Source organism: Desarmillaria tabescens (genome assembly GCF_030435595.1).
Source record: "Desarmillaria tabescens strain CCBAS 213 chromosome Unknown EV420scaffold_3, whole genome shotgun sequence".
NCBI classification, from domain to species: Eukaryota; Fungi; Basidiomycota; class Agaricomycetes; order Agaricales; family Physalacriaceae; genus Desarmillaria; species Desarmillaria tabescens.
The window spans coordinates 790569-815631 of record NW_026848302.1 but is presented as its reverse complement, the minus strand read 5'-3'; the positions used below and the strand labels follow the sequence as shown (position 1 = coordinate 815631).

The following is a 25063-nucleotide window of genomic DNA, read 5'->3' as shown; positions in this document are numbered from 1 at the left end:
TGTCACCTATGCTTTATTTGTGAGCTTCTCACGAACTCGAAGCAACCCTCGTAGACACGCCGTCAACCAATCCAGTATTAGAACTTTGCTTAAGAGGCTTCAGGAAGTGAAAAAGACCTGGCAGCGGTACTACCGCTGCTAGGGTACTCCATTTCCTACCAATTTAATGTAACATAGCCTCGGCGATTTAGATGGTACGTAGGAAGATGGGGTTGGAACTGTGCCGCTAATGGATAAAAAGGCCAGAAAAGTTATTGCATTTTTTCTTACTGGATCTATCCTGAATTTATGCGAGATGATGCAAAGAAAGAAAATCGAACACTGGCGGATTGCGGAAAATATTCGGGAAATGGACTTCAAATTTCCAGCATTTGTGTAGCAAAGACCCTAGATCCAAACAGCCAATATAGCAACCAAGTGATGCATCTTTCGTTCCGCACCCAGGACTGTGTGCATCGTGTGCACAGCTTGGTTTTCCGCTATTCTCGAGCAGTCTGAAAGGTAGTGTACGTTAGAGGCCGATTCACGCATTCTCTGTTAGCACCTTCCCTCTAACTCGGCACCTTTACTCCGCCATTGCTTCTTGGATAATATGTACCATCCGGCGCCTGGACCATCCAGCCCAATAAACCCAGGCATGCACCACCACCAGCGTCTCAGTCCCATTCCCGTATCAGAGAACAATGCTGCCAGGCAGCGTCCAGATGACTACGTCTATTTCGAGCGCTCGACGTCCGGCTTCTCTTCAGATGCCGTTGCTCGCTCGACCGCGGCGAAGCTCAAGCTGGTGTCATACTACAAGATGGCGGTGGACTCTGCTATTGAAAGGAATGCACGGTGTGTGTCCGAGCGGACCTGTTGCGCGAGTTCGTCTGATCTTTGATTCCTTTCAGACGGATAGAACTCGAAACAAGGTTAACCCAGACCCTAACTCCCGACGCCAAAGAGCGTGAAATACGGAAATATTCAAAGATGGAATCCCAGCACCTCCGGCTCAGGCGGACCAAGATTAAGCTGGCCGATTTCCGGACAGTCAAAGTCATAGGGAAGGGCGCATTCGGAGAGGTACCATCTGTTAGACGTCGGTCTATCTACGTCAATCTAACGCGTCTCACGTCAAGGTTCGGCTAGTCCAGAAGGTAGACACCGGAAAGGTATACGCGATGAAGAGTCTGCAGAAGGCTGAGATGTTGAAGCGGGATCAGGTATGTCCACATTGTTTTGTTGCTCGCATGTCACTGATTATTTCTAGCTGGCCCACGTACGAGCAGAACGAGACGTCCTCGCCGAGTCCACGTCCCCATGGGTCGTACAGCTGTTCTACTCCTTCCAAGATCCCCTGTATCTCTACCTCATCATGGAATTTCTTCCTGGAGGAGATTTGATGACCATGTTGATGAAATATGACGTTTTTTCTGAAGATGTAACGCGGTTTTACATGGCAGAGTGTATACTCGCTATTGAAGCCGTACATAATCTGGGATATATCCATCGGTATGGTCTACATTGTCCTTGCATGCTTCAGTACTGATCCTTGTCCCAGTGACATTAAACCAGATAACGTTCTCATCGACAAGAACGGACATTTAAAACTATCAGATTTCGGTTTAAGTACAGGGCTTCATAAGGTGTCGGACGGGGAGTTCTACAAGCGATTCTTAGAACAAGAGAAGACTCGTGATCCTGCTCGGAACAGTGTGCAAGTCAATCCCATCAATTTAACAATGAGTCGCGAGCAAATTGCCACATGGAAAGCCAACCGACGGAAACTTGTAAGTTCTCAAGGTTGTCTGCTTTTGACTTTTTCATGATTGTTTTAAGGCATACTCGACTGTCGGTACCCCAGATTATGTGAGTGTGATGACTCATAACGATCCGTGCTCTGCTAATAACAAGCAACACTCCAGATCGCGCCAGAAGTCTTCTTGATGAAAGGATATGGAAAGGAATGCGATTGGTGGTCGTTAGGTGCCATTTTCTTCGAATGTTTGGTTGGATATGCTCCGTTCTGCTCCGAAAATCCTGGCGATACATATAAGAAAATCATCGACTGGCCGAATTACCTTTTCTTCCCTGATGAGGTCTACATCTCAAGAGAGGGCGAAGATCTTATTCGCAGGTGTGTAGATTCTCTTCCCGCTCAGCACTAATTCTAATCGTACATGCAGGATGATGACATGGGCGCAAAATCGATTGACAGTAACGCAAATCAAGACACATCCCTTCTTCTGCGGTGCGGACTGGACTTCTCTCCGAAATATCGAGCCGCCCTTTGTACCTCATCTCAAATCTATCACGGATACATCCTATTTCCCGACGGATGATTTTGGCAATCTTCCAGACCAACTGGACCAAGTAGAGTCTGTTGGCGCCGAAAAGGACCTGGCGTTCTTAGGGTATGTTTCGTTTTTACCCTCTTACCCAAGGGTTGACACATTGGCGTAGATTCACGTTCAAACGTTTCACTGGCGGCCCACAATCGTCAGGTTAATGATTACTTCTCGGGACCGGACCACTATCTTTGCTTTGCATTGCTGTCTTGTCTTTGTTAGTTTACTACAACCAACCACGCACGCCGAACGGTATATGTATGCACAGCACAGTTCACATGTCTCTTGTAATAACGCAACCCAGGAATGACATATTTTCAAACACAGATGATAGTACTCTTCAAATTTTCCGTGAGTCTGATGTTCTTGCCATATCTCTGTTAGTCCGGCATATAATACGAGCATTTTTACTTTGTCGGTTTGGATTCTGTGAGTTCGGAAGACAGTACAGCAAACTCAATGGCATGCCAGTATTTCCTTTCTCAGGCCCAGGATCCTTTCCCAGTAGACACAGCCATCATAATGCAGTTTTTGTTTGTACCAAACAAGCCATTGCATTCCTTTTCCCATCACCTGCTCTGTTGTATCGAATGAGTACAGAAGATCCCGAGGACATACTCTCTGGTTCTTTGCAGATACTGTACGATTACAAACCTGTAACGCTGACTTCTGCAGGCTCGGTCTTTTCTTACACCTCCGATAACATTCCAGGAAACCCGATTACCCTCCGCACGCCCGACACTCATCCATCCAACTGGTCACTGCATGCATCATCCATCTGGGCATCATCTCTGTTCCTTGTTGACCACCTGCAGCTCCTAGATCTCCCCGAATCTCCGGTGGAATCATTTCGCGTACTGGAGCTCGGGGCAGGGGCAGGGCTCCCAGGAATATCGATGGCCCGTAAACATCCCTCAATACAAGTGACAGTAAGCGACTATCCTGATGAGGAACTTATCCGGACATTAGAGGGAAATATCGCCAGGAACGACGTGCAAGGCAATTGTCGTGCTGTGGCCTATGCATGGGGATCAGATCCGTCGGCGCTCATTGGTGAAGATGGCTTTGATGTGGTAGTTGCCGCGGATACGCTCTGGAATCCGGATTTGCATGTGCTCTTCATCAGAGCGCTGCAGTCGGTGTTGAAGAGATCTCCAACAGCGCTTGTTCATCTCGTTGCGGGCCTGCATACAGGGAGATACACACTTCAGTCGTTTATCATGGCCGCCGAGAAGGCAGGGTTTGCTGTCCTACAGGCAACAGAGACGGAGACAGGTGGTTCTGATACGCGGCCATGGTGTATCTCGAGAGCTGAAGGAGAGGATGAGAAAGAGAGAAGGCGATGGGTAGTCTGGATTATCTTGAAATGGGCATCACCAACCAAGTAAAAATGCATTTACATAAAAAGTGCAATAGGTAAGTACAATTTTTATGCTTATGTCGATTATTCAATAATATCATATTTTTCAAACAGCCCTGCGAATCGGTGGTGCACCAAAGGTCATAACCTTTGCGATCATCGTATCTGTGTGCCCATCATCCTGTGAACGGTGTTAGCAAAGATCAGATCCGAGAACGGTGGACCTCACGAGGAAAAAGATTAGATTGTCTTCCGTGACGCTGAACTGCTGAAGGATCAGCCCTTCAAACGCGATGGAACGTGATGTCTCTGCCGGTGTGAATGAAGCCCGGGAGCCGATCCATGTCCAAGATTGGGTAGACTTGCTATACGAGTCGGGAAAGGGTGAAAAGTCAATGGCATGAAGACGACTCCTTCCACCATTGACTCTATCCACCTCGATAAAGAACGCCCTAGATCCAGCAATCAAGGGTCCGCGGATATAAGGCCCATACTTTCGCAAATCCTTCACCATGCAGAAGGTGCTCCAATACGACCAGGGTAGGAACCCCTTCCTCGATGGATATTTGACGAACGACTCTCGGACGAAGAGCCACTCGCACGCGGTATGCTCGGGGCGGATCTTTGCGGTGATGGAAAGCATGCGAACCTCAGGGGCAGCGTAGAAGAGGGCATTGGAAGACGGTTCGTTGTCAGTCCTCGGAGAGGCGTTGGTCGAAAACGCGAAATACGAATAACCTTTCCATGCATCGGGGAGTTCATATTGATTCACGATGGACATCTTCCCAACGTCGTAAATTCTGTACGAGTTCAGGCTGTAAGAACCCGCCTTTCGATCCTGGCAGATACCGAGGAGGTGATTTTCATCTACGAAATAGATATCAAGATCTTCTAGCCACTGTTAGGGTGATTAGCCTGTTTAATGACGCTCATGGGTCTAGATTACGTACCCTTGCTTCCAGAGTACGCCAATTCATCAGTAGGCGAAGGGTCTTCCCCCCGTGGAAATCCAAACCAACGGTGACTTTCGAACCGCAAATCAAGGTGCTAACGCCGATGACTCGCGTAGCGATTGTGGTCGAGACATCGAAAGATGGAGTAATCGCGTGACGGTGCTTCTTGTTGGTTCCGATATCCTTGAAGGATAATGAAACGCAAATTTTTCCATTGTGACTATAGAAGCACAGTTATAGAAAAATGATGTTTAGACGAAGATGCCGAAACCTACGTGAAAACGTGGCTTGTAACGAGAAGACCCTGAGACCCATCGACTGCCAAGCCCTCCATTTGTGGTAAAGTGTACTTGAGATGACGCGTTTGGGACGGAGGCCGATTCGTCCTGCAGGAGGGAAGCTCTGATAGGTCCAAGGTATTGAAAACACCGTGATTATGTATTTGAAAGATAAATTTGTCGGAGACGCCTGCGATGGCCGGCATGGGGATTTCTAACTGAGATTCGTGGGTCCATTGGAGCCTTGGCCAGTCTTTCTTGTAACTCAAAAGGAGCTGAGCGCGAACGATGGGAGGTGCACGAGCATAAGACACCGCGCCGTCTTTCATTCCCAGGACTGCCAACTCGAACCGGTACCGAAGAACTTGAAATTCCATGACGATGTTGTAGATGCGACGGAACGCCTGTCAAAGGTATAAGCGGATACAGAGGCTCGAGGCGGGGGCCACGCCACCTTGCAGGCACGCCAAAGGGACGGCGGGTCAAGATGCTCCAATATGCCGATGAGGACATCATCAGAGATTTTGTAGAAGCGCACAGTAGTGAGACGATGAGGATGCATTTCTCGCAGAGAAAATACCAGTACTGAAGCTCCCCAGAGAGATACATATCGATTTTATACTCATCCTCGTTGTCATCGTTAGAGACCAGATAAAAAGATAGAAAAAGAAAAGAAAAACGGTTGCCCATTGCCCGGCATTGTCTTCGTGGTATGAAACAGTGAAAGTCGGCGCATTCGACTCCTGAGATTTGTTGGTCGGTAGGTTGGTCATCGTAGGTAATAAAGAGCTTTTTGTGAGTTCGCTGACCCAAACGATCCAGGATTAGAGCAGGGTGCCATGTCAACAACAACGCGTGCCGCAAGACGACGAAAGGTAAAGGTTGCGTGGGGGTAGGTCCAGTTTTCGGGAGCTCGCGAGACAATAAGATCCCTTAGTTGGGGCGCGACCTTCCTAAAATGCGAACGCGGAAGTCGGGTATGCGTTTGATGCGATATAATCTTTTCTTCGAGCGCTAAAAAGAAGATAATAGCCAGGCATGAGCTCCTTAAAGATTAATGAAGAACCGTTGTGTTCCTTTTCATATTGTCTATGAAACGGTGGAAGGAAGGCTTGGGAGTCAACTTGCAAACCTTGAGGACCGGCCCGGTTTCCGAGTGCAATGTCTATGTGGCTGTGCATGCGTGACACTAACGTGACTGGCTGGCTCACTAAGCTGACTAAGCTTGTACCGCTCGGCTCAACTCCTTCCCCGTCCTCCCCGTCCTCCCCGCCACGATGGTATGCAAAAAATGTGAAAAGGTACGGTCTTGTCGCGCCGCATTTCCTTTGTCAAATATCTTATTGTTCTTTGCAGAAACTTTCCAAGGTTGCAGCGCCTGATCCATTCACTTCAAGCTCTAGCAGCATCAAGGATGGCTCACGCAAAGTTGGAGAGAACAAGCTTCTTACAAGGCCAGGCAGCTCCAAGAATCGTTTTCAGGTGAAGTCTAGAATTTTCGGTTGGTATGTGTTCTAACAATACACAGCCGTATCAAGGGAAATGTAAAGATTGCAAGTCGACAGTCACCCAGAATAAAGCAAAGTACTGTCATGGTACGTTACCATTCCAGTTGCCTTTCGAATTTGTCTCCCGACATCCACTATTCGCATTTAGGGTGCGCGTACAAGAAGGGTCTCTGCTCAATCTGCGGCAAGCAGATCCTGGACACTACAGGCTATGTCATGTCGAGCAAGTAAGCCGGCAGAATTCTAGATGGATCGGAGTTTTGTTATCAATGTGTTGCTGTGCAGTATTATATCGTATCTTGTGTGTATTTCTTACTCTTTTAACGTAATGACATTTTCTCTCTAGCGGGCATATTTACAAATGCGTTACCTTGTCCATCGCTTCAAAGATCTACATGTCCCTAAGATTCAGTATGTTATCTCACGTCTGTTCCTTGGCGTCCCGCGAGGATCACCTTTTAATTGGCGATGACCGGCACCGCTGCTGATTCACCGAAACGTCCTTTTACGGGCCTTGTCTACATCAGGTTTGGGCGCCCAGATCTGTCGCAAGGCGATCCATCTAAAAAACATTTAAAGGCTTTGAAAATTTTCTGTCGACTCAAGCTACCCGTCTTTCATTCTTTCCGCCATGATCTCTACGCTCTTTTACCTCTGGTTTTCACTCCTTTTTCTTTCTTCCTTCGCGGTCGATATCGACATGGAGGGTCTACCTGACACAGGTCTCGATACTACAGACTGGGTGGATGGGGAGCTTCCCCCTCTCGAAGACATGTGGAGTCTGAATGATATGCAAATTGCTGCTAAAAATGTCATCACGAAACGCTATTATGGTGACCTCCTTCATCGCCCATGCGTGCATCATTCGCTAACATTATAGCTGGGTAGCGTCTTACAGGACTGCCGCCCTCGACGAAGTGACATATCAAGCGAACTTGAATATCTGGAAAAACGTCCGCCTCAATGGCTATAGCTTTCGGGACGTTTCAGATGTTGACCTTTCGTACGTCTGGCTTGCATGCTGTGTCGTTAGATCTACTTGCTGAGTGGTACGCAGAACGTCTATTCTAGGCTACAATTTTTCCTCTCCTTTTTTCATTGCCCCGGCTGCCAAGGCAGGACACGCAAATAAATCTGCCGAACTGTCACTGGCAACTGCTGCAGGAAAGGCAGGGATTTTATACGTCGTTAGTGAACTTGTGCCTATCTTTCGGAGTGCCGATAAACTTACTGAATATCATGATATACATAGCCTAGTATCTCCGCCACAAAGTCCCTGGAAGATATCGCAAATGTTGCGTTGGAGAATCAGGTCATGTTCCATCAAGAATATATTTGGTCGAACAGAACCCAATTGGCCGACGAGCTGAAGCGCATAGAAGACGCGGGCTACAAGGCCATCTTTTTAACCGTTGATAACACCGGAATTGACGGCATTAGGTGAGTCATTATGAATCAGGGTAGACAACGAACTGAACTAGAACACAAAAAAATGTAGAACACGCTCGTTGCGATACACCGGCTCAACGTCTGAGTATGTTTTATTGCACCATTTCCGCGGTTGTAGGGATGCTAAAAACTCTATACAGGTCTGGCCATTCAGCGACCTTCGATTTGGCCTCCCTATCTGAAATACGTAGTCTGACATCTCTCCCTGTTGTTCCCAAGGGCATCAAAACAGCTGCCGATGCACTGACTTGTCTTGAATTCGGTTTTCCTGCTATCTACGTATCCAACCACGGTGGACGTACCCTTGATGGTGCGCCCACTGCGGTTGAAGTCCTCCTTGATATCCGTCGGAATGCTCCAGAAGTGTTTGAGCGGATGGAGGTATACGCAGATGGAGGAGTGAGGAGGGGAAACCATGTGATCACGCTTTTGGCACTCGGTGCGAGGGCTGTGGGGTTGGGCCGGAGCCCTATCTTTGCGAACATCTGGGGAGAGGAAGGTGTGTCCAGAATGATTGAGATGCTCCAAACGGAGCTAGAAACGACGATGCAGTTGATGGGGGAAAGCAGTGTCGCTAACATCAACTCGAGCTATGTGGGTCTCGTTACATCACGTTTTCACCCATTCGCCTGACTTTCTCGTTCATAGGTTAACACAAAACTGGTCGAGTCGATTTACTTTGGTAATTAAGGAATAACTAATTTTTACACACTCATTAAATGGACATCTCTTTCCTTTCTCGCCTATCGGTAAAATGGATGGGTCTTCAATTTCGTTGCGAGATACTGCTAGGAGAATAGAAATATGCCGGCGCCTTGCACGACGGATTCTTCATCTACATATAATAAAATCCGGGAACGTCAGGTAACGACTTTCAAATGCAACACATGTGCCCGTGAGATAGCAGTTGCCATCGACACTTCCATCTGTCATTAAAATATTGTCTGTGCATACATGTCGTTCAAGTACAGAATACTGTACCGTGAGCACCAGCTTCGTCAGCCTAGCTTCAAGCCCATTCACCTGTTATCCCACCGTTCAAGTTCTTCAACTTGTTCGGGGTTCTGATGGGGAACATGTACGGCGTGTCAATTACGGCCAAGAAGTACCGGCAGCCCATCTTTATGGATTGGATTACTCCATCATGATAGGCAAAGATCACCCGGATAATTTGAAGCAGCCGCGCGCATCACTTCCAATAGCTTCCAAATTGTAAAGTTACTTGTAAAGTAGTACGATCAGAATCCTCCACTCAGGTCCCAGATTCAGTGAGGTAAGCCGGTGAAAATGTGTTGTAACCCATGCGGACAGATAGACAAATAGATCTGCTTCGGTGGGCAGTAATGCAAGATCCCGCGAGGGATATGGTCATGAGCTGAGATCGGGCCCGAATCACTCGGACTCGTCGCTTGCTAGCTAAGCGCAGATGGTTTTAGCGACACGTCTCTTTTACATCTCCCGCTGCTCTGTGGAACGGCTCGTATGTAGGGGATGTAGTTCCAACAGCAGTGAAGCTCTTTTCCTGCTTGAGAGTTCGAAGAAGACTGGATAGGCGGAAGGAGTGGGTTATTGAGATGTCATTATACATTGAACGCGGTATATGTCAATGGTGCCGTGAGGCGAATGTTCGGTCCCGCACTCAAAAAGCTACCTTGTTCTTTAGTATCTAATATACTCTCTAGATGGCGTTGCGGAAGAGTTCAATAAGCATTATATCATATTCTTGATGACAGAGTCAGTCAGACTCGACACCTTCTTCCCGCCTGAACTGCCAGAACGTCTAAAAGAGTAGGCATCCTGAAGAACATCTGAGATCGACCAGAGCTTCTCCAGAAAGTCCAAAATTGTTGATCCAAATGTCCAAAGTGCCACGGCCGCTTTTTCAATTTTGAGAATTTATATCAGAAAGTTGGTAGGAATCTGGTTCCAATAGCACACCTGCACGATTATGCCAACTTTTAGAATTTTTGGAAGAACAGAGGATGCTGAGGAAGGGCACCGGCGTATAAGTGGTCATCAAGTACGATCGGAGCGCCTTTGCAAAACTCCTGATTATTTATTGGGACTGAGATACACAAGATGAGGAAACAGGATTTTGAATGATACTAATAGGCATCCTAATGTTGAAATGAGCGGTAAATTTCCAGCCGCTCATTCGGATTTTAGCAGGGAACCCTCGCAAACAGGGGAGGGTCATCGTTGTTCGTCTACCTAATGTACATACATGCCGTGTACACTAATAGAAGCAATGTGATGTAATAAGGAAAGCCGAGGAGGAGAATAGATGAACAATGCTTCCTACTGAAGATCCCAACGTCGACTGCACCATGATGCGCGACACTTGATATTCCAACACCTAGATGAAATGTGAGGCAAAGCAGGACAGAATTGCAACCGCTTGAAGTAAAACGGCGTCGAAATTGACACTTCTGGTCGATCAATGGCATAGTATTACGGTCCCTCAGCAGGCACCTAGGCTTCCCAGCACAGGACGGGTCCTTGTTAGTTTTATCACCTACAATTTCTTGGAGAGCAGGGCTATTGTAGACGTGACGCTTTCATCTACTCTTGCTTGCCAATGCGCTTATCCAGGCCTCATATTTCATGCCAATTTTCGGTTACCGAGACCGCAAAAGAATAGTTGGTCTTATTTTAGACCTGTGACTGGCCTTTACAATGAGAAAGAACTCTTGCTATTGCAGAGACCAGTCACAAGTCTATTTTGCCCCAGGTTGACTTGGGCGAAAAATATTGGACCGGGAATACCGGGCCGAAACCAAGAATTTGCTTTTCCTGCTACGTTAGTAGTAGGTCTTATAGAGGGATGGTGGTAAGGTAGGCGACATCCAAAATCCGCTTAGGTCACGTGGTCCTTTGTGACATGACCAAATTGAGCGAACCAGATGCTCGAGGAGGTATAGGACTCGCTACAGGCTCAATGTTCCAGATATGAAAAATAGAAGTTGTTATAAAATATGGTAGGTAGCTGGAAATGAACAGGATTTATGAACGGATTAGTATCCATGAAGGAATTATCAATTTATTGCTAAAGTTGTGCTGTCCTACAATATTATATATATTTCTTCTCTAGTCCACCCAGAATGGTTCCTAATGCCCACATGTAGTCTACATAGTGTTTTGGAAACTTCAGATACTTATCTAGTACTCAACACACATACATTAACATCATTGTTAAAATTCCTTGAAAATTCCTTCTCCTTTCTTGGGCTCTATTGCTTACCTCACTGCTTCGTAAGTATTGGTTTAGCCTTGTGAACCCTTTATATTCATGTTTTGAAGTGATTCACCTTTATAGGAACCTAAGAGACACCTGAGATCTATGATTATAGGCATGGGAGCTCTTAAATCCGTAATTACTTCTTTTGAAGGATGTCTTTGGGAAAATTTTTGCTGGGACCAAACGAAGTACCCTTTAATGCACAATTTCTATTTTTTACTTTGGACATATCCATACGAGGAAGATGGATAGTTAACTTTTTCTTCAAGCGTCGCCCAATTTGGTCATGTCACAAAGGATCACGTGACCTAAGCGGATTTTGGATGTCGCCTACCTTAGCCGAGTTTTGAGTTTAACCCGAAGTCCGATGTCATAAAACTTTCTATTTGTGGAATAAATTCACGGCCCAGCGCTTCAAAATTTCCGTTTAAGTCAGAATTTCGGGGTGGCACAGTCGCCACTTGTCACTGTTTACATGTAACCCTCTGTTACTATCACGCTTTCTGCGGCGTTGTTCGGCCGATCTTGCCAAGGATTCTGACTGAACTCTGAGAGAAAATGCGAGCTGGTGGCAGCAGAATGCCGCCACCGAGCAAGTCTTTTTCTCTCAGCAGCAGAAGCTACCACCGCTGAGTGAATCATTTCAAGGGGTAGTACTCTCTCATTCATACTATTTTTGAATACTAACTATTATTTAATATTGATTATGACTTCGAGTTTTTTCCGCAAGCCAAGATTTGAATAATCCTTGGGCCTTGATTCAATCTCTCCTGCAGGAATTATAGCCAGTAAACCTCGCAGGATCAATCAATTATACATAAGCTTGGTTTATTATAAACCATCATAGTTATATAAAGAACAAGGCTTCAAGAGGGGTCAACGTAGCAGGCTTTGCCCCTGATGTGGGCCTTGCAGGCGTTATTAAGTTTTGATATACATCGCTTGGGTGCCTCGGGCGCCCATCAAGGGCGGGTAAGGATGCGTTTCGGCCTTGTTCGAAGGCGTTTCATCACTCAACCATTTAGGATACTCGCTATCTTTTCACTTACGCTGGTTTTGTAGCCTGCATGGCCGACGCTTTGCCAATATGTCCCATCCCAAGCAACTCCGACATCGCAGGGATTGGCGTCCGAGCTGCAACCTATCTCCAGGCATGCCTTGCCTTGTTTATGGGGTTTTCAAGCGTTGTTTACCGTACAGCGCACTTCTCGTCCACTTATTGGGCCGGTGAAAAAGGAGACGACTCGATGTCGGTAATCGAGGAAAGGGCTTTCCAAGTTCCTCCGGCTCTCACATCAGCTATAAAATCTGTGGAGAGTGCTCTCTTTGTCACCAGTATATCCGTAATCATTGGTGCAATGATCCAAGCAAGGTCGTCCGAGGGCCTTAGCTCCTACCACGCGCTTGTCGTCCTAAACTTGGCCCAAATCAACAGTTACACGGCCTACCTTCTATTTCTGTGTCGACTAACTATCGATGACCCTGGGGCCACAGGCATTGTCTTCCTCAGACTGATGCTCAGGATAGCCCTACGCAACTATGTCCTGTTTGCGGTCCACGCATGCATGATGGGAGCGTTTGGCTTATGGTTCTGGGGTAACAGTAGTGCATTCTTGCGCTACGCTTCCAGTAATGAACCGTGCAACCCAGTTTCGCTTTACTGGATATTCACGCCAGTGCTTTCAAATAACCAAGCCTTGCGCATTTTCTTCCTAATATACTACTCCGTTTCTGCATGTCCACCCATCGCTTTCATGGTCCCAATGGCAATGACGGCTCTCATCTTCGCTGTCGTATGGATCGTCCTGTACGCCCTTGCGTTCGTTTGTATCATTCTTTCTGCCCCCATACTGTTGGCCTTATATTTGTCCGGCCGTAACATTCAGAAATGGTTGGACAGCAAGTCTAAATCCCTTTCGAACAAGTTCGAGGCCATGCTCGATCTTTCCAAAGTGAAGTGGGGAACGGCAGTGGGAGGGGCGTTATGGTTGTTACCGATCAACCTTCCAGTTGTCTTCTACATCTATGCTACGGAGAAGATGATTAGGATGAACAGGTCAAACTTGGACGACGCGGGAGCGGAAGCTCAATGGTCTTATGGGCAGACCCTAGCGCTCATCACAGCACTGGTGACTGTGGTGTTCTTCCTTAGGGATGTGTGTAAGCTGGTGATAGAGCTGCTGCGACATAGCGCAAAACTTCAGAGTATTTTGCGTCCTAATGGGAATGGGAATGATAGCAGCTTGAGTTTGAGGAGGTGCAGGACGGTTTAGCTTCATCTACTATGCTGGCATGGTATCTTTATGGTTTCGTGAGCTATATATCCTATCGCCTCAAAAATATACTGATGTTGTGCAGCATATAGTATACAGTCTGTGTAGAATGTTTACGAATCTACGCAAGTTGCGTTACTACTCGAATGTGTGTCGGAGGCAATTGGTCCTTGGATCTCAGCGAAGCTCGAACGATCGTCTTCATTGGAAAGAATCGAATCAATTTTTGCCGCCCCTATAGAAAGAATTAGAAGAACATTCATGGCAGACAGAATAGTGGGAAAAACATTTATAATGTCCTTTCGTCTGGCAGAAGTATATCAGGAAGCTTGATGGTGTGGTAACGATAATTATATCAATTACCTTATCGTTGTAGTTGAACCATACGAAACCAGTTGCGACGTAGCGAATTTGTGCTTTGCTCTTTGCAGTGCATGAGTGAAGGGTAAGCTATAACATCCTCATGAGATGGGGATTATCCACAAAGAAGTCCAAGCGTACATCCACCGAACATGTCTTTCCGTCTTCAGTGTCGATCGTCCGAGCTATTGTTGCAACGTCACTATACGTCGCTGCGAATCTGGATCGATTGATTACCATGATAAACGTACGAGATAGACACGAGATACGTACGATTTCGTCTGTTCATTGGTCACTTCTGATGAAACAGTCGTTTCATCACCAACCGAAGCCTCTGCCACATCATCTAATAAAGGGATACCCAATGAAACCGAAAATGTGTTCGAGATGCCAAGCGTGGATACGGCTATAAAGGAAGTGAATGTCTTAAGTATACCCCGACTCTCTGTAGTAGACCCACTCGTGACCGTGTATTCACTCGTCATATTTGAGCCTTGCTGAATTTGCAGTGTCACTGAGCCATTAGTTCCAGCTGTCCCGGAAACATTGTCGACTTTCCTGTCTTGACATTGTGGATCACCTGGTTAGGTGGGTGAGTAAGGATGTCTACGTTCTTTCTTATTTAGATAAGTATACCATCCAATTCGACCTTGACAGGATCACCAGAGACGCAGACCTGAGCGGGACTCCCGGGGTACTTGAAAAGGATTGTCAGAAACATAGAGAATACGCATGATACGTTAGCTCACATCAGTTGGATTCGTTACAATATTTCGACTCCCATCTCCCCAATTATCATTGGCATACTTTTCAATGGTACCCCAACCAGGAACTGTAGAGCGCGCTGTGAGTGCAGACAATCCTCCATAGAGCCAAAAACTGTATTTACGAGATTTGGCTTCGTCAACAGTCAGATTGACGCATTGGCCTGCAGACCGCCCCGAGAGAAGCGGTCCGCGAGTAATGTAGCGCCCATACAGTGACCCATCGCACTTGAATGCCATGAACTGCCCATTGTCTTCATCGTACGCGATATGGGCTATGTCTCGCTGCGCACTTAAGCTTCCTAGAGAGGGTAGAGCCGAAGCACCAGCGAGAATCTACTAGATGTATCAGTCAGTGAGGCGGACAAGAAATTTACTAGGAGCTCGCCGTAGAAAGGTAGAATAGAGGGCCAGCCTTCATATTATTGAGAGATAAACTTTGGTGTGATCGGAAACCAGCCGATGCTCGATACAAGGATTGGACTTTCATCCTTTATACGATTACTGGGGCCCCAAGGCAGTATTCGGACGTAACGGAAAGACTCCCTGCACAGGACAACAGTGCGATTCTATGCAACACCCGATATGCGGGAGTAAGCACAGGCTTCAAAGTTTATACTAACACACGGATCAATATCCAGAGCCAGCTATAGACGTGCTTAGAGAACGAAGCTGGTACATCTAGCATTGTGCCGGGAGAGCTGGCTAAAATCGCTGGAATAAGTTAACCATGCGAACGGGGTTTCCTCTATGTATTAACTTGAGCTCATGAGACTGAGACGCGTACAATAGATAGGCAGCATTGCACGGCAGTGTCCACACAATGAACGCCGGTAGAATCTCAGGCGGTAAGTACTGAATGATCAGATCAATGCCACAGTCGACATCGCTATAAATATACTGAAATTGCCAAGTTACGCTCTACTTCCATTGGTACTAGTGCATTGGTTTCGCAAGTTCGAAATCGTCTATTAGTGTTCCGGACAAAGTCCAGCCTGAACGGTAGGACTTTGTAGCGGAACAGTCTTCTATCACTGTGGAGACCAAGCAAACATTGACGTTGTAGGTAGACTTTAGAGCCTGAGATGGTGATTCCCGTAGAACAACGGAAGACAACAGAAACAAGCCACAATCAGTCACTAGACGACGACCTTCCGCAAGGTGTAGCGGAAACGCCGTGTGTGGGAGCCGAGCTAGCGGCAAAGTCTCGACACTCAGCCTCAGTGCCATGGAAAGAGACTATAGATCCTGAGATGGCAATTCCTTGGAGCAACAACAGAGAGACTATAAACAAGCAGCAACCAGTCACTAGCCGACAACCTTCGTAAGGCGCAATCGAGATCAGAATTATTTCACGCGTGGAAACGCCGCGTGTGGGCAAACCTTCACAGAAACTGAGCTGGTCGCAAACTCCCAACGCTCAGCCTCAGTGCCATGACGCCTCCACGCCATCAAAGAAAGGTGGTACAGCAGAGGATGGATTTGGGTAACACCTTCGAAGTGTCTTAACGCATCCCGCAAGACACTAATCTTGCAGTCCGACCATGACTACGCGCAAAAGGATGATGGGATGAATGGATGATATTTCTTCCGTCTCTCAATCTGAAGAGAGAACAACATCAATACATCTTTGTCTTTATACTTGGTTAAGGAGTGAACACCTGCGGAAGAGGTCAGCTTTTGCTGGACCCCAAAGAATAAAGTATGATTACATAAAATACAAGCTCTCGCACCTACAGTATATCTACTATTCTATCCCTCAGCCCTGGGTGCATAGTCATCGTCATCGTCAGGTGGGGGTTTAACGATCCCACTCTGCAGCATCTCCATGATTATAGTATCGTCCCGAGCACGGCTGCCTCTGCGAAATATTAACAACACGAATCAATTTAATAAAACGAACTTCCACGTACAATAACACTCGCGCAACGTCCCTCATTATCGCGCCACTGGTAATATCAATCTTCTCCACCCCAGGAACGTTATCAGCCCGCGTAGGCCCGACATTAATCATCAAAACAGGTTTTTTGAGCTCAAGAGCATGTTTGAGCAGTCTAAATGCAGAGAACGTAGCCAAGGTGGTGCCTATTATCAGTACTCTGTCTGAGCATTCAATATCGAGAAAACTAAGCGAGTTCAGTAAGACAAAATGCAAGCAACGTTGAACCCCCTACGATCTATCTTTGACATGCTGCGATATGGACTCTCCGAAAAAGATGACTTCCGGCTTGTGCGTTGAATTTCGTCGATTTTCCGATAATAGGCACGCTGGGCAGTCTGGGACGATGAAGTCGCTGTACGACGCGCCGAGGCTTTCAGCATCGACCTAAGCCCACGTTTTCAAGTTGTTAGAGGAACGAGCAATTGAAAACGTCGCTTTAGTTTACGTACATCACCATCTGGGTTCGTCCTCAGCCTATTGCCTGTCCTCTCAACGTCATCCAGGAATTCTTTCCATCGCGGATTAGCTTGAGAGAGCATATGCTGGAAGGTCGAGCGGTCGACTAGGTGTCCGTGTTTGCAGCGTACGCGCTAAGTACTTGGAGATTGAATCGGGAACTTGGCAAGCAAGGGAGAAAGGTCCTGACATGTAGTGTCCCGTGGAGCTCAAGAATGGCTTGCTGCATCCGAACCGGGCTAATTTTCGATAGAGAGAGGGCTTTGTGGTGCAATCCATCAACGTTCTAGGCAATGAATAACGATGACGTCGCCGGGGTTGGGTGGATGACTGCTCACCTGGGTGATGATACGGGGAACGACTGAGGCATGTTGAAGGGCGGCGAGAGCATAGTGAGTAGTGTTGGGAACAGCGTTCGCGATGGGTTTGTATCCTAGATAGGACCGCAACCAGTATCGTTGCCTGATAATAATGAATTCTTTTCCTGGGCGAATCTACCAGCTCACGCACCTAAAAGCGAATCCCTTCTCTGATTCATCAACCAGTTCATGATAGAATATAGGTCTGGAACACTGGTGAGCATTTAAAGGCCCCGACACGAATGTAGTAATATTTAGTACTTGTAATTGGGGTTCATGTACCGCCCATCATGGCCTCTGTAAGCTCGTATGCCAGAATCGACGCTGACGCCGGCACCGGTGATCAAGGCGACATTTCCAGGAGCGAGGAACTCGACAACACGCTGAACGGCCTCTGCGGCGCTAACAGGGAAGGCAGTGGGAGTTGAAGAGAGTGGGATGGTCGGGATAGACACACGCATATGCCTCCGTGGCTGTGCACCTTGCTTCTTTCTCTCCGTTCCTCGCCATGTCCTTTCTGGTGGGACCCGTTTCAGGCGCCTTGGTTGCTGGCGGGGTAGGCTCTACATATTCCCCTGCTTCGTCAGAGCCCTGACTTCTGTTAGGTTTACTATGGGTTCTCCAATTTGATACAATCGAGGCAAGTAGTACCATCAGCGACTTTTTGAAAATGTTGTACTCAATACCTGGTTCATAGGACGGAGCAACATCGAAAAGAGTACGTCAACGTTTGCCCTTTATCACTGGCTGGTGGTCCTGATGCCATATACCTCGACAACAAAGCCTTCACCAACTCAGCGTTCGTCTCGTCGAGACTCCCAACGTCGTTATCGCACCACCGTCTGCGGCCTCGCGAATCGCCCAAAGACCGTTGGCATCTTTGATACACGAGACATGGAATGGAGAAGTGGATGCAGTATACCACTGGGTTAGGACATCCGATAGACGACTGCAGGAGTGGGGCCGCAAACTATTGTACGGCGACAAAGTATGAAACACCGAATAAAGCTTCGTTGTCCGGAAGGCTTTTGACCAACATCACCATGCGCACTCGGTTTCTACCTGGCTATACCCATCCGGTCAACGATGAATTATTCTCAAGATCCTTAACATGGACGGTCCTGAAAATGAAGACCGCAATGCTTTACTTCTCTGACAAGTTATTGAACACAAGAGACCGCCTCTTGGATCTCGTAACATCGACTAATCAGCTTTCTCCTGCTTTTTGTATCACCAATGCGTGCCTTTTCCCCGAATGCACCTGTACCAGTCCATCCCTTTCCCCTCTCGAATGCACATGACCTGTGTCTTGTTTTAACAGCTGGGAGTTGCCCTTTTACTAACCAGTCTCGTTGGCTAGTGGGAGCGCGCCACGGCCGACGCTTTGCTACGTCCTTCCTGACGACACGGGCCTAATCGATATATATTTTGAAACCATCAATCCAATCCTTCCAGTCCTGCATCGACCCACATTCACAAAAGACGTTGCCAACAAGCTACACCTACGGGATGAAAGTTTCGGTACCCTGCTACTTCTCGTTTTAGCCACTGCCTCGCATTACTCTGACGACCCAAGGGTCCTAGCCCATCCCGAATCAAAGCTTTCTACAGGATGGAAGTTCATCGAGAAGATTCCCCCCCTTCCAGAAAGTGGTATTGTCTCCTCCCAATTTGAATGACATTCAGGCGGCTGCTGTAAGTTTGAAATCTATGCATTTTCTCGATTAAGCTCAGGATGCGGTTGGAAGCTCGGGGCGATATTTACCATGGGAACTTCTGTTCCTCAGTTTAGCTGGACGGCTCTTGGGATTGGGCTACGCTCCGCAATAGAAATTGGGTTACATAGGCGAAAGCCCAAGGAGTATAAGCTGACAGTTGATGACGAACTCAAGAAGCGATCCTTTTAGTACATTCCCCTTTCTTCATATCGCCGAGGGATGCTGATAGTGCTATACGTAGGGCACTTGTTATGTTTGATAGACTATTAAGTCTTCATCTGGGACGACCTATCATGATACAAGAGGAAGAGTACATTGTTTTGTATAATTATGTTGCATCTGCTGAACGTCTATATTTTTTCTTTTTTTTGCCACAGCTTTGACTTGGAGCTACCGATTGAATGCGACGACGAGTACTAGGACATCGGACCAGATGGAGAAGTGCAATTTTGCCAACCGGCCAACAAACCCTCCTAAAATCAGCTATTTCAATGCTCAAATACAGCTGAGCTGTATAATGTCAGTTGTTGCGAGGATGCTGTATTCCATCAACAAAGGCCGAAACATGTTGGGTCTTACCGGAAAGGGATGGAAGGAGCGTCTTGTTTCTGAAATAGGTTCATCCATGAATGCATGGATGGACTCCCTCCCTGACCATTGTACGTCTTCCGTTATACCCGTTCGATATTCTGCTGACCACCTTGTTAGTGCGTTGGGATCCCAACTGCGACAATACATTGTTCCTGTATCAATCTGCAGTTCTATATAACACCTACTATGTGCTCCAAATCCATATTCATCGGCCCTCTCTACGCGCTGACTCTCCTCTGTCCGAACGGTCTCTCATCATATCTATGACCGGAGCCAGATCCTGTACTCGAATCCTTCAGGTCCATCTCGCCAAGATCAAAACTATCGCGCCCACATTCTGGTGAACTGAACATCTCTACTTTTGTATGAGAAGTTGATTTAGATGGGAGCCTTTATATCTGGCACTATACTGGCTATGAACATCTGGAGTAGCAAACGGGCAGGCCGTCCTCCCAACGCAGATGATCTAACTGGTTTTGAACGGTGCCTCGCTGCCTTCATACATGCTGCCGACACGTGGGTTGTTATTTAAATATCTCATCCATTACCTTGACTTTGGTCCGTTGATAGGTGGAATATTGCCCGTCGTTTACTGTGAGTTTGCCATTTCGCATTCCGAGCCTCATGACCGACCGACCACAAATGGACGCCTAGGAAAACGCTCGAGGCCATGGCTTCCGTTGAGACTACTTCTATTCCCGTTACCCATCTTCGGGAAAGTGCCGCTCCCATCTACTTGGACGGCCTACCTGAACAAGTGCAGCAATTCAGTACTGCTGACCTTTCCTCCTTCCTCGTTGAAGAGAGTCGGCTACTAACAGATCCAACGTACTTGAACTCAGAGCCCTTGGGCCCAACGAGCGAAGACCAGTCCCAGTCGTTATTCGGGATGGGCACGATCGATATGTGGACTACTGCACCTCCTGGATTTAGGTGAGCTGTGCCTATCTTTCGAGCTGGAATTTGTTTTGCTAATGTGTGTAGTTTTGCGGAGTGGGACGTATACGTTAACAATATGGGTCTTGAGCATGGACAACGTACTTGAAGATGTGACCAGACCCGGACAGAAATATCTAGGTAGATAGTGCTGATGAATTGAATCCACGCTTGGACGTCAATGACTGATACCAAGGAGCCGCCTCCTCGAGCATTCTGATACGCGAGGAAGATTCTATGTCACCAAGCGCGTGACGGCGAGAATTTCCTTGTTCAGTTTTCGTCGAGCGTAGGAGGGTAGGGGTCAGTCACAGAGTCATTTTCGTGGAGGTTGAAGACGGGATTGGTTATAACCGGAGCAAAGGGACCAGGTGATTGAGAGGGGGGGTCGTAGTTGATTTTTGAACATGTGTTGTGGGTGTTGATATAGATATGGTTTTTTTTTTTTGCCTATTTTTTCGAAACACTTTAGAGTCATCAAAAGTTTTCACAGGTTCCTGGCATATCGCCTCGACATGCAGTGGATCCCGTCATTTTTCTTCTAGTACAAATTAGACTCGGAGCATTCAAATGCAAAACTGTTGCTCGAAGCCTTTAATTGGTTCCGCCTGAGATCCTCTTTTGTATTCAACGCGTGCATGCCAATCTCCCGTGCGTACTTTTCTCTGTCCTGCAGAGACGTTAATACACGCAGCGAAATTAATTGTTGGAGCGTACCGCCAACAAAGCCTTGATATGCGGTCCCCCGAGCCGAGCGTGCGCATCCCCTGGAGGGTGCCAGGACTAGAGGAGCTGGCAAAGGAGAAGATGAGGAGCAAGCGGAGGGGCGTGGCGGGAAGGAGGAGCAATCAATTGTGGTGGTGATGACGCATGATTAAGACCCGGCTAATAGAACGCGTCACTGCGAATGAGTTGCCGGCTAACCCCATATTTTATTAGCGTTTCCTAAGATAATATTATCTATCAACCGTGTCGTATTCACCCACACTGCTCCGCTCAGAATCACTGCATCGTCTGTGGCTCTGGAAGCCCCGTCCAGCGCCTCGAACGTCTCCGGGTCGTTCATCTCAATATAGTCCAGCCGGACCCCCGGCGCGTCTCGTAGGACCTCTACAGCTTTCTCCATGCACTCTGCCTTGGTAAACCCAGCGTTCCAGGCCTTTTCCGCCGTTTGGAGAGTAGCATACAGCTTTGGAGCTACTAATCGCGCTTCGGGGGAGAGATAAGTGTTGCGCGAGGAGAGTGCGAGACCATCGGTGTCGTCCCGGCGCGTAGGTACGATGTGGAGGTTCTCCGGGGTAGGATGGGCGAGGAGGAGATCGCGGCACATCCGTCGGAGGAGGAGAGCTTGTTGGATGTCCTTTGCCCAAAGTACGTTCGAGTTGGCTGTGGAAAGCGTTAGATTAGCTTAGAGTAGAATATGGATAATACCTCTATGGCATTGAAGAGCTTGGTCACGACCGTTGCGACTCCACGAAAGAACAGCGGCCGACTCTTCCCCTCCATCTCGTCCCCGAACCCTTTGACCTCTACAAACGTGCCTTTCTGAGCAGCAGGGTCCTGGGTGATACCAGAAGGGTACATCTCCTTTACCGTGGGCGCAAACACCGCCGAGACCCCCCTTCCCGCCACGCTCTGCTCCGCCAAGAGCCTCAAATCATTCTCCAGCGTCTTGGGGTATGTATCCAGGTCCTCGTGGGGCGCAAACTGGGCGGGGTTGACAAAGATGGAGAGCACGGTGAGGTCGTTTTCTTGTAGAGACCGTCGGACTGCCCCGCCCATAACGTGTTAGTTGAGTCTGAGTAGTGGGGGGCTGGGGTAAGACGCACCCAAGCTAAGATGCCCGTCATGTAGAGCGCCCATAGTCGCGACGTACCCCACAGATTTGCGAGCATCGCGCGCAGCCTGGCGCCATTGTCGGTAGGAAGCGACGGTGGTGAACGTATCCAAAGACATCTTGGTGAAATTACGAAACATTTAACAAATAAATATACGATCTTGCCACGTCGTACGATGGGCCGGAGTGGAGGGTAGATAGATGATCGCGGATTTCCGTCATCCCGATCAGGACTACCATCATGTCCATATCCATATCCAAAGCAGAAAAATCCTACATCCAAACGGGGCTCCTCTCCACTCCTCCCGAAGACAAGACGGCCGCTCCCTACTCGACTTTCGGACCATCTCCCTCGAAACCGGGGTAGCCCCCCTCGCAAACGGCAGCGCGCGCCTCCTCCTCGGGGATGGGACCGAACTCGTCGCAGCCACCAAACTCCAAGTCTCCGATGACCCCCTCGCCTCCCTAACCTGCACAGTAACCTGCTCACCCACCGCCTACCCGCACCTCTCCCCGCCCACCCTCGACGACCTCCAATCAGACCTCACCGCCCTCCTCCAAGCAACCCTCTCCCAACACCGCCCCCTCAACCTCACCATCCTCCCCTCCAAAAAATCCTGGTCCCTCCACCTCGACGTCCTCGTCCTCTCCGACTCGGGAAACATCCACGACGCACTATTCATCGCCGCCCGTGCCGCCCTCTACGACACAAAAGTACCCCGAACACGCGCCGTTCAATATAAAGCCCGTAAAGACAGTGGTTTCGACATGCATACCGCCCCTACGGATTTCGAGCTACCCGACTATTGGGACGAGGGCGAGGTCCTAGCAGGGAGGGATACTTGGCCTGTGTGCGTCACGCTCAACATCGAGTCGCCTACTGTGCACTACCTCGATGCGATCCTCCAGGAAGAAGCCTCCACTCCCCTCCGCTTGCTCCTCATATTCTCCTTTGCCGGCTCCGAGTCTACTCTCCAGGGGATGCGTACGCTTGGATCGGGGGATCTCAGGGTACCGCATATCAAGGCTTTGTTGGTGGTACGTTTATATTCGCTGCGTGTTGTGCTGGTTGATGATGGATGTCTATTTAGGACGGCGAGAAATACGCACGGGAGATCATGCAGGCGTTGAATTCGAAACTCAAAGAAGAGGATCTCAGGCGGAACCAAAAGGCTCGGGCTCGGTTCGAGCAGCGGTTTTGAACACTTTCTAATGTTATCGCTCACCGTACGGCGTACTAGAAGAAAAATGACTGGATCCGGGTGCAGTCGAGAGGGATTGTGAAAAATTTCGACCAAGCTGAAGCGTCTCAAAAATAGGCGAAAAAGTCATATCTACAACACAACTACGACCCCCTCCCAAGCCATCTTTTCTTGCCTGGTTCCTTTGTGTGACGCGTCCTCGACCTCAAGGCCTCAACCTCCATAAAAATGACCCTCTGCTCAAAAACCCCTACCCTCTTACGCCGCATACATGATACTCCAACTCCAGTACCTACCTGGAATTTCTTTTGGCGGTCCGTGCAAGGACTTTATGACTACCGGCAGGAATCACTTTACTATTCTTGAAACGCTCCCTCACCTACTCGAACTCGTCATTTCTTCCACCTCTGAGAAAATTTACTTTGGTTTTATGACTACTCACTTTGGACAGGTATACTGCGACCGCCAACAAGGGGGTGGTGAAGAATTCCGGGATGATCGTTCTGCAAGCGCTCGACTCTCAGCCGTTCGTCGACATCGATGACGCGCGTAACGGTTCCTAGGTATATGTTCTTACCTGTATCTCCCTCTTGTGAGCAAGTCTGAAGTTTTTTCAGGGATGAGGTGCTCGGTTTTCCTTTCAATGAACAATGCTGAGACGCCACCTTGCACCTTGCACGTTCTATCACCAAAGAATTCATCTCCAACATTTCCTCCGAGTCACAAAGAAAAAAAAATCAGGCAACGAATCGGAGCGAGTTCGTCATTCATCCTCTCGCCTAAATCCCCGTGCTCGTGTTGTAATTATAGGATCGAGGAAAACACCAGCAGCGCCGGTCTCCAAGTTGCACAGAAGAAGAAAAGAGAATTTACGGCCCAAGTGCGCAGCTCGGGCTAGGTCCTCAGTACCAGTCACGATGCTTTTCTGTCAGCGAATCTCCTTTCCTCACCATAGCTCTCTTCTTACTTTCCTGACCCTTTACCAAGTCTCGCCCTGGGATGGCTTTTACCTCAGTACCGACTTGAAATTTTGTTTGGCGTCCGTGCCATGCAAGGGTCAGGAGATGCATCGTGATTCATTCTTGGCACTCGTGGCGCGAGAAGGAGAAACTTAGACTAACTCAATATCAATACTGACTCTGTTCAGTGGTGTGCCACAAGGAGCCATCTAAAATCCCATATCGATATGCTCCTTTATAGAGATCAAGATTCGTAGGCCACTTCTCTTGGAACATACGCATCCCGCTTAGCTCACTGGTGCTTCATCTGTGTAAATGTGCTGCGCACTCTCTGAAGTGATATTTAGTATGAAATAGTCAGAGCATCACGTAGACTACACTTTGGCATTATAACTCGATAATTCTATTTCCTCACGACTAGGCTTTCCTGCAATAAATCGCCGTACCCTACGGCACACCGTTGACCCCGGATGCTGTGGAGAATTGTCGTTTTCTCCTTGGGCTAGTCGCATGGGATTGGAAGACGCCGCGTCATCCTTTCCAAATGTAC

At 48.0% G+C, this 25063-nt stretch overlaps 11 protein-coding genes across 11 annotated transcripts; 7 read left to right on the top strand and 4 right to left on the bottom strand.

Moving 5' to 3' along the window:
• The first annotated feature begins 412 nt into the window (after nt 1–412).
• Nucleotides 413–2870, top strand: EV420DRAFT_1506485 (AGC/NDR protein kinase). Its single transcript, XM_060471319.1, has 9 exons — nt 413–837; nt 894–1065; nt 1122–1205; nt 1253–1494; nt 1544–1772; nt 1822–1851; nt 1908–2119; nt 2169–2396; nt 2446–2870. The coding sequence occupies exons 1-9, from the start codon at nt 593–595 to the stop codon at nt 2489–2491; spliced, it is 1488 nt and encodes a 495-aa protein (XP_060337564.1). The 5' UTR covers nt 413–592; the 3' UTR covers nt 2492–2870.
• A 50-nt stretch (nt 2871–2920) lies between these two features.
• Nucleotides 2921–3718, top strand: EV420DRAFT_1260310 (putative methyltransferase-domain-containing protein; the record flags this gene model as incomplete). Its single annotated transcript, XM_060467003.1, has 1 exon — nt 2921–3718. One exon carries the CDS (start codon nt 2921–2923, stop codon nt 3716–3718), a length of 798 nt encoding a protein of 265 aa, XP_060337563.1.
• A 78-nt stretch (nt 3719–3796) lies between these two features.
• On the bottom strand, nt 3797–5483 carry EV420DRAFT_1636005 (uncharacterized protein; the record flags this gene model as incomplete). Its single annotated transcript, XM_060476526.1, has 5 exons — nt 3797–3871; nt 3920–4588; nt 4641–4863; nt 4919–5325; nt 5376–5483. The coding sequence occupies 5 exons, from the start codon at nt 5481–5483 to the stop codon at nt 3797–3799; spliced, it is 1482 nt and encodes a 493-aa protein (XP_060337562.1).
• A 715-nt stretch (nt 5484–6198) lies between these two features.
• Nucleotides 6199–6660, top strand: EV420DRAFT_1260799 (PDZ-binding protein; the record flags this gene model as incomplete). Its single annotated transcript, XM_060467025.1, has 4 exons — nt 6199–6222; nt 6278–6403; nt 6450–6516; nt 6578–6660. The coding sequence occupies 4 exons, from the start codon at nt 6199–6201 to the stop codon at nt 6658–6660; spliced, it is 300 nt and encodes a 99-aa protein (XP_060337561.1).
• A 469-nt stretch (nt 6661–7129) lies between these two features.
• On the top strand, nt 7130–8568 carry EV420DRAFT_1617164 (FMN-dependent alpha-hydroxy acid dehydrogenase; the record flags this gene model as incomplete). The annotated part of the gene is made up of 7 exons (XM_060475207.1): nt 7130–7262; nt 7318–7432; nt 7487–7616; nt 7682–7869; nt 7928–7963; nt 8019–8472; nt 8527–8568. The coding sequence occupies 7 exons, from the start codon at nt 7130–7132 to the stop codon at nt 8566–8568; spliced, it is 1098 nt and encodes a 365-aa protein (XP_060337560.1).
• A 3468-nt stretch (nt 8569–12036) lies between these two features.
• Nucleotides 12037–13624, top strand: EV420DRAFT_1506470 (uncharacterized protein). The gene is made up of 2 exons (XM_060471318.1): nt 12037–12088; nt 12142–13624. Exon 2 carries the CDS (start codon nt 12184–12186, stop codon nt 13387–13389), a length of 1206 nt encoding a protein of 401 aa, XP_060337559.1. The 5' UTR covers nt 12037–12088; nt 12142–12183; the 3' UTR covers nt 13390–13624.
• EV420DRAFT_657537 (uncharacterized protein) lies at nt 13438–15366 on the bottom strand. The gene is made up of 11 exons (XM_060482954.1): nt 15301–15366; nt 14902–15082; nt 14639–14849; nt 14499–14581; nt 14386–14446; nt 14210–14329; nt 14023–14155; nt 13891–13969; nt 13753–13839; nt 13677–13695; nt 13438–13624 (listed from the first exon to the last, which is right to left on the bottom strand). The coding sequence occupies exons 2-11, from the start codon at nt 15001–15003 to the stop codon at nt 13503–13505; spliced, it is 1017 nt and encodes a 338-aa protein (XP_060337558.1). The 5' UTR covers nt 15004–15082; nt 15301–15366; the 3' UTR covers nt 13438–13502.
• Nucleotides 15367–16004: 638 nt separating this feature from the next.
• EV420DRAFT_1699127 (DHS-like NAD/FAD-binding domain-containing protein) lies at nt 16005–17731 on the bottom strand (the record flags this gene model as incomplete). The annotated part of the gene is made up of 8 exons (XM_060479472.1): nt 16005–16374; nt 16427–16639; nt 16688–16839; nt 16905–17045; nt 17102–17197; nt 17250–17373; nt 17422–17475; nt 17532–17731. 8 exons carry the CDS (start codon nt 17729–17731, stop codon nt 16266–16268), a joined length of 1089 nt encoding a protein of 362 aa, XP_060337557.1. The 3' UTR covers nt 16005–16265.
• A 1774-nt stretch (nt 17732–19505) lies between these two features.
• On the top strand, nt 19506–20624 carry EV420DRAFT_1636000 (uncharacterized protein; the record flags this gene model as incomplete). The annotated part of the gene is made up of 6 exons (XM_060476525.1): nt 19506–19647; nt 19697–19878; nt 19962–20095; nt 20150–20173; nt 20234–20512; nt 20564–20624. The coding sequence occupies 6 exons, from the start codon at nt 19506–19508 to the stop codon at nt 20622–20624; spliced, it is 822 nt and encodes a 273-aa protein (XP_060337556.1).
• A 765-nt stretch (nt 20625–21389) lies between these two features.
• EV420DRAFT_1506420 (Pantoate-beta-alanine ligase) lies at nt 21390–22570 on the bottom strand. The gene is made up of 3 exons (XM_060471317.1): nt 22345–22570; nt 21947–22284; nt 21390–21875 (listed from the first exon to the last, which is right to left on the bottom strand). The coding sequence occupies exons 1-3, from the start codon at nt 22490–22492 to the stop codon at nt 21435–21437; spliced, it is 927 nt and encodes a 308-aa protein (XP_060337555.1). The 5' UTR covers nt 22493–22570; the 3' UTR covers nt 21390–21434.
• On the top strand, nt 22342–23852 carry EV420DRAFT_1699121 (ribosomal protein S5 domain 2-type protein). Its single transcript, XM_060479471.1, has 2 exons — nt 22342–23390; nt 23444–23852. Exons 1-2 carry the CDS (start codon nt 22554–22556, stop codon nt 23552–23554), a joined length of 948 nt encoding a protein of 315 aa, XP_060337554.1. The 5' UTR covers nt 22342–22553; the 3' UTR covers nt 23555–23852.
• Nucleotides 23853–25063: the final 1211 nt, after the last annotated feature.

Coding starts and splice junctions, on each gene's coding strand:
- EV420DRAFT_1506485 (XM_060471319.1), top strand. CDS start 593: ATGTACCATCCGGCGCCTGGACCATCCAGCCCAATAAACCCAGGCATG. Junction 838..893: donor GCTATTGAAAGGAATGCACG/GTGTGTGTCCGA, acceptor GATTCCTTTCAG/ACGGATAGAACTCGAAACAA. Junction 1,066..1,121: donor GGAAGGGCGCATTCGGAGAG/GTACCATCTGTT, acceptor TCTCACGTCAAG/GTTCGGCTAGTCCAGAAGGT.
- EV420DRAFT_1506470 (XM_060471318.1), top strand. CDS start 12,184: ATGGCCGACGCTTTGCCAATATGTCCCATCCCAAGCAACTCCGACATC.
- EV420DRAFT_657537 (XM_060482954.1), bottom strand. CDS start 15,003: ATGAAAGTCCAATCCTTGTATCGAGCATCGGCTGGTTTCCGATCACAC. Junction 14,330..14,385: donor TGTCAAGGTCGAATTGGATG/GTATACTTATCT, acceptor CCACCTAACCAG/GTGATCCACAATGTCAAGAC. Junction 13,970..14,022: donor ACCAATGAACAGACGAAATC/GTACGTATCTCG, acceptor CAATCGATCCAG/ATTCGCAGCGACGTATAGTG.
- EV420DRAFT_1506420 (XM_060471317.1), bottom strand. CDS start 22,492: ATGTTTCGTAATTTCACCAAGATGTCTTTGGATACGTTCACCACCGTC. Junction 22,285..22,344: donor TGACGGGCATCTTAGCTTGG/GTGCGTCTTACC, acceptor TGGGCGGGGCAG/TCCGACGGTCTCTACAAGAA. Junction 21,876..21,946: donor AGCTCTTCAATGCCATAGAG/GTATTATCCATA, acceptor CTTTGGGCAAAG/GACATCCAACAAGCTCTCCT.
- EV420DRAFT_1699121 (XM_060479471.1), top strand. CDS start 22,554: ATGATCGCGGATTTCCGTCATCCCGATCAGGACTACCATCATGTCCAT. Junction 23,391..23,443: donor ATATCAAGGCTTTGTTGGTG/GTACGTTTATAT, acceptor ATGTCTATTTAG/GACGGCGAGAAATACGCACG.